At 60.1% G+C, this 5811-nt stretch overlaps 2 protein-coding genes and 1 long non-coding RNA gene across 12 annotated transcripts in view; 2 read left to right on the top strand and 1 right to left on the bottom strand.

Moving 5' to 3' along the window:
- The window catches only part of QTGAL (queuosine-tRNA galactosyltransferase), an 88819-nt gene extending 83623 nt beyond the window's left edge, over positions 1-5196 (top strand). For 7 of the 8 annotated variants that reach the window (XM_077755930.1, XM_077755964.1, XM_077755947.1 and 4 more), the window contains 2 exons: positions 2668-2770; positions 3336-3414. In XM_077755930.1, coding sequence (XP_077612056.1) covers positions 2668-2748 — 81 coding nt within the window. In that variant the 3' untranslated portion in view covers positions 2749-2770; positions 3336-3414. Of the gene's footprint in view, positions 1-2667; positions 2771-3335; positions 3415-4634 lie in introns of those variants that run through there. The other variant, XM_077755937.1, reaches the window with a different exon arrangement.
- TBCD (tubulin folding cofactor D) overlaps positions 5186-5811 on the bottom strand; it is a 152421-nt gene continuing 151795 nt past the window's right edge. For all 3 annotated transcript variants that reach the window (XM_077755900.1, XM_077755920.1, XM_077755910.1), the window contains one exon: positions 5186-5378. In XM_077755900.1, the coding sequence (XP_077612026.1) occupies positions 5364-5378 (15 nt within the window). In that variant the 3' untranslated portion in view covers positions 5186-5363. The remainder of the gene's footprint in view (positions 5379-5811) is intronic.
- The window catches only part of LOC144224889 (uncharacterized), a 1519-nt gene continuing 1173 nt past the window's right edge, over positions 5466-5811 (top strand). The window contains exon 1 of the long non-coding RNA XR_013333176.1: positions 5466-5801. This is a non-coding gene — a long non-coding RNA (uncharacterized LOC144224889). The remainder of the gene's footprint in view (positions 5802-5811) is intronic.

The raw sequence follows: 5811 nt of genomic DNA, 5'->3' as shown, positions 1-5811 counted from the left end.
TGGGCGGAAGGTCTGCAGGGTCTTGTGATGGGTAAGGAGGGTGTCTTTCCCGTTTTTATAAGCGTCTTTACTTCCCTCTTGGTGAGTTATCTGTTCATCAGCCCGTTCTTCTCTTGGTCTGTTAGTATTTCCTTTACGTAACGAAAACCTCGATGATCGGTCTTGTGAATTTCTCTATCACTTGACTTTATTTTTGCCTTTTAGGAAAATCTTTGTTTAGATAGCAAATTGATTTTTGTATGGATTTTGGAGTTTTATTCATTCTAAGACCTTAATTCCGGAATGTGAAATTTTAAAGCACATTCCCCAGGTTTGCTTCTGAGATTGGTTTCTTCATCTCTGACAAGTAGGATTTATTTTACCGTAAAGATTAGAGTTCNTTCGGGGCAGCTGTGGGGCTCAGTCAGTTAAGTGTCTGACTTGATTTCAGCTCAGGTCATGATCGCAACAGTTTGTGGGTTCCGGCCCTGCACTGGGATTCTCTCTCTCCCTCTCTCTGCCCCCCGCCCCCCCCATCCCAACACACACATTCTCTCAAAATAAATAGAAATTTAAAAATAAAGTAGGGACTCTTAAGTTTTCTTCCCATTTGGATGTTCACTCGTCCAAAAACCACTTGGGACTATTTGGGGAATCCCTGTCTTTTCTGACAACGGGACACTGAACTTTTATGCTGGATATGAACACACGTCTGGATCTACTTCTGGACTCTTGGTCTACTTTCCGTCTGTCTGTGCACCGCACCATTAATTCCTGGGCTTTACGGTATTTACCATTAGGGAGGCAAGCCTTCCTCTACTCTTTTTTAGAATTTACCTCACATTTTTCTTTTTTGAATAAACGTTTTTACTGTGAACTATTAACACATGGCCTATGCATGGTCCACCACCTGCTTTTGTGAATAAAGTTTTATTAGAACACAGGACATTATGACCACCAAACTGTCGATATTTACTATACAGCCCTTGAAGAAACACTGCAGACCTCTGTTCTGGAACGTGCTGCATAGGTTAATATTGTGCCCACACAAGTAGCCAACCCACGTAGAAAAAAGCCTTCCCCCAGAGCTGTCCCGATTCACATAATCTCTTTACCAGTTTTACTGCTGCATGCGTACGCATCCCCAAACCATACAGTCTATGCTGCCTGTTTCTTTTTTTTAATGTTTTATTTATTTTTGAGAGAGAGAGAGAGAGACAGCATGAGCAGGGGAAGGTCAGAGAGAGGGAGACACAGAATGTGAAACAGGCTCCAGGCTCCGAGCTGTCAGCACAGAGCCCGATGCGGGGCTCGAACCCACGAATCAGGAGATCATGACCTGAGCTGAAGCTGGGCACTTAACCGACTGATCCACCCAGACGCCCCTGTGCTGCCTGTTTCTGTAGTGTGTGTGAAGGAGACTAAATGAGCTGTTGCTCCAGGTCACGTCTGAGGCGGGCAGACTGTCCCTTCTTGTTGCCTTGTGAATGTCACACCAATGCCCGTTTCCGGGCTTTATCCAGGATTGGAAGTGTGGGTCGTGGACTGCACCCCCAACGTGTCCGCTCCGGGTGCAGGAGGGGGTGTGGCGCTCGCTGTGGTTTTAGGATTCGCATCTTATTGATGAGGCTCCGTCCTCCTCCAGGACACCTCGGATCGGGCTCCCCCCACTTTGTGGGAGCAAATCTTCCCCTGACAACTTATAGTTCTCATGCTTCTGGATCCTAATCCTTTGTTGGCTTACGTTAATCTACAGAAGCGTCTAACTTCAATGGCATCTTGTTGAAAGGGGGCCCCCTACCCAAATCCTCTCTGGGCCACAGTCCCGCTTGGCTGGCCTGAACACAGGTGTTTCCTTTGAAAACTTGGGCCCAGAGACAATGGGAAGGGGGAGCGGGGAACGGACAGCAGGTGAAGAGTGTGGGAATTTCGTGTTTCCCATTTAAGTATTTCTAGCCGTGCCCGGTGGTCAAGGCTGTGCCTGACCAAGCTGACCCCTATGCTGGGCCCAAGGACAGAGGAACCCAACAGGGGTGAGTGGGACAGGCCACCAGGTTGAAGGGCTGGCTGGAGCCACAGCGGGTTCCCACCCAGGGGGCCAGGCGGCCTGGCCAGAGCCAGCACCAGTGCACGGGCCTAGCTGAAGCTCTCCCAGCCCTGGGGTCACCTCAGGGAGCTCATGGGGCCACAGGTAAGCCCTGGATAGAGATGGACTCCGGGGTCCTCAACCCAGGGCAGGGCTGGGGCCAAGCAAGAGGCAGGAGAGGGTCTGCTGACAGCTCCCGGAGTCAGGGCTAGGGCCTCTGCAGCAGGGGTGGGGCGTGGAGAGGCAAGTCAGTGTGGCCCGGACCCGGGGGTGAAGTGGAGCTGCCCCTGGGGGTCGTTTCCTTCCCGGAGCCCCTGTGGAAGGGGTCAGCCACCTTTTGCAGCGAGGGGCCAGGTTCCAGCTGGGGCTGGGGGAGGGTGCGCCTCGGAGGACCCCCCACCCCCACCCCCTGCTTCCTACCAGTGACCAGCAGAACTTCGTGGCCAACTTCTGGCAACGTCGCCCCCCCGTGTCCAGTCCCCTCCCCTTAACAGAGACGATCACGGCAGACCACCTGACGGGCAGGCCCCCTTGGGAGGGATCTGTGGGGGCCACAGTGGGGGCTGGGAAGGTTTGAGCCGGACTTGCTGCTCCTCCCGCAGGACCTCACGGGGGGCGCCTTTGAGGACAACCTGAGGTCGCTGCACCTGCAGGAAGGCCAGGACTTCCTCCACTTCAGCTGACGGCTCGGACGGCTGCGCCCAGGTACGCGGAAGGCCCCCCCGCAGCCACCGCCCAGGAGAGGGATTGAGGGTGCTGGGGGGGGTGGCCAGCGGCCTCGAGGGAGAGGGTGCCGAGCGGGAGGCGGCACGAGATGGGCGCGGGGCTCACCCTTCACCTGGAGGGCGCGCGCCTGTGTTTTCAGCCAGGGTGTGGTGGGCGCGCGGTAAGGTGAGGGGCCGTGAGCACTCGGCCTGTGGAGCGTGTGTCCCTGCCCATCCGTGCGGGCGCAGACGCCCCTCTGCCGCCACCCGGCGTGTTGTGTCTGTCCTGCCGGGAGCTCGTCAGCTCAGGCTCCTGACGGGTCCATCTGGGTAACCCGGGCACAGCTCCCGCGTGACTTGGTTAGAGACGTGGTAACGCAGGCCGTGCGCCCAGAGCTCAGGGGGCGGGGCCTCCTGGTCCCGTGAGGGTGGCAGAGACTCGGTGCGGGAAGGGGGCTCAGGTGGCCTGATGGTCAGGGGCGCACGTCCTTGCGGGAGGGCGCCTGCTTGGCTTTCTGAACTGGCGGCTGCAGGCCGCGGGCAGTCTCGCACCTTTGGTCTCTCAGCTCCAGGAACCCCAGGGCTCAAACCCGGGTCGAGAGCAAATCCCGTCGGCCACGGGCGACCAGGGAGCTTTCCGCCGCGGGTGAGGGAGCCGGCTCCCCTTTGCCTCAGGACCCGAGCGAGGCCGTCCGTGGGCCGGGTCGCCGGGACTTCTGCCGGAGGTGGCGATGACCCAGGGCCAGAGCCTGCGCCCAGAGCTCACACGAGCGAGGCCGGGATCCCGGGCCCACAGGGTCAGCATGAGAAGCGGCACTGTGTTCTGAGTGCGGGAGGACCAGCATCTTCTAGAAACGTGGATGACCATGCTGCCTGCTTTGTGCTACTCTGGTCTGTTTCCAAATTCTACTTACACAGTAGCCGTTACCCGTTCTGTGCACCCGGCACTCAGTCGCTCACTGTCTGCTCACCAGGCTTCCGCTCACAGACACTCGGCTGCCCACACGTTCCCACCAGAGCAGTGGCTCCGGGGTGTCCCCGCCGTCCCCTTTTGTCCTCATTCACGCTACTGCCGAGGGCACAACCACCCAGGGTCCCGGCTTGGCGTCAACGCCTTTACTCCAAGCGGCAGCACCTGCTCACAGGGACCCGGACGTGGCCGTGTGCGCAGCGTGGCCCCCGCCACCCCTCCCCCACTCGTTCATTCCAGGCACACTGGCCCCCGGCTCCCCGGGCTGACCAGGTGCTCTCCCCCGCGGGGCACCCGCCCGCTGTCCCTTTGGAGGGCTTCCCGGCCACTTCTGTCCACCAGAGTCCAGCGCCCTGCCCATCGCATGGGGCTCCGGGCCTCGGTGCTGCTGACGGGGCCGGTCACGTCTGCTCCTAGCCCCACTCCTAAGCTGTGAGTGCACAGAGCCCCCCTCCCCGGGTCCGGCACCTGGACCCAGGGGGCTCCAGAACCTGCAGGTGCATGAAGGTGGGTGGCCCTCCAGGTCCGACGTGGCCAACAGTGAGCAGAGGCGCTGGGCCGTGGGCAGCCAGTGTGGCCATGTGGCCTCAGGCTGGGGTCAGGCCGGCGGGGGGNGGCCAGCTCCCTGTCCCCGTGTCTCCAAAGAGGCTTTTGTTTGAAATCTTGTGGCTTTTTCAAATTACACCAGAAACGGTTCATTTGACTGCTTCCCAGAAGCCGTGGCTGGGTTTTCTGCAGCCACGGTCCAGACGCCGCCCTGCAGGGCTGGGCCCCCCGCCCGCCACCCTCCGCCCCTCAGAGGACTCTCTACTTACTTTTGAGGGGGAAGCACGTCTTAAGGCCTAAAAAAAACCCACAAGTTAATCCACAGAGTGACGTAAGATTTCCCTTCCAGGGGCCTGAGGGGACGCACACAGCGGGTGAACGTCCCCACGTGGCAGCGGTGCGGCCCAGGCAGGGAAGCCGCTCCTGGGGACGGAAGCAGCAGCCAGCACCCGCCCCTGGCACGGCTACCACCTTTGTCTCTGCGTCCAGCAGCATCTGCACGCCAGCCTGGCGGAGGCGCCTGCCCCAGGTCCCGGGAGGAGGCACCCTGCTGGCAGTGAGCGGGCGCACTGCGGTTGGTGCTCCCCCACGTCGCCGGGGAACCCAGTACCCTAGAACACACGCTCGCTGGGCTGTCGGCTCGCGGAAGGTGCCGGTCCCCACGCGTGCCTCCGTCGGGTCCCTGACTGGCTACTCAAGACTCTCCTGCGGGGCCCCGCCGGCCTCAGGCAGGGCGCCTGCGTCGCACACTGCGTGAGGGTGGGCGACCACGTGCAACGTCCACACGCACCGGGTGCAACGGGGTGAGGCAGAGGGAAGGTAGCGCCCCACCACTTAGCAGTTTCTCTGGCCCACCCCCTGCCCCCCAGCCCCCCACATCAGCATCACACACAGACACAGTACTGCTCAGAACCTGATTTTATAGAGGGGTTCCTGTGGACGTGAAGACAGAAGCACCAACGTCCCAGGACACGGGTGAGGAAAAGCCCCCACCGTGGGGGGACCCTGAAGTCCCCGGCACCGCATCCAGTTGTCCCGGGCTGACCGTCCTCAGGCTCCTCCCCATGGGCAGGGGGCCTCAGCGGGTGCCAGACTGTGGGGACACAGCGCAGGGTCAGACCACCAGCACCACCCCCTCTAGGCCTCCATTTCCCCAGACACCCAGGACCCCCGNCCGGTACTTTTCCACAAGCATCATCCACTGTGTGGGAAATTTTCCTAATAAAAGCATAAAAAGTGTATTTACTTGGGAAGCTGATGCTGCACTTGGCCTGCCATCTGCACCCCTCACGGAGCCCCCAGCGCCCAAGAGAAGGGTGGGCACAGCCAGCACCCCGTGTGGCACGGGAGGGGACGCAGGAAAACCATCCAAAGTAACGATGTGACTCCAAGCCCGAGGGAGAAGAAACTGAAGAGCTGACAGGACTGCCGGGGAAAGGGGTCGGGGTCGCGCCTGGTGCCGCCCTGCCCGCCGCCTGCTCCCACGGCCCCTGCTGGCAGAGACGCCGCCATACAGGCGGGGATGT

This window comes from Crocuta crocuta, unplaced genomic scaffold (genome assembly GCF_008692635.1).
Source record: "Crocuta crocuta isolate KB4526 unplaced genomic scaffold, BGI_CrCroc_1.0 scaffold50, whole genome shotgun sequence".
Taxonomy (NCBI): domain Eukaryota; kingdom Metazoa; phylum Chordata; class Mammalia; order Carnivora; family Hyaenidae; genus Crocuta; species Crocuta crocuta.
This window is presented reverse-complemented; position numbering and strand designations above follow the sequence as displayed.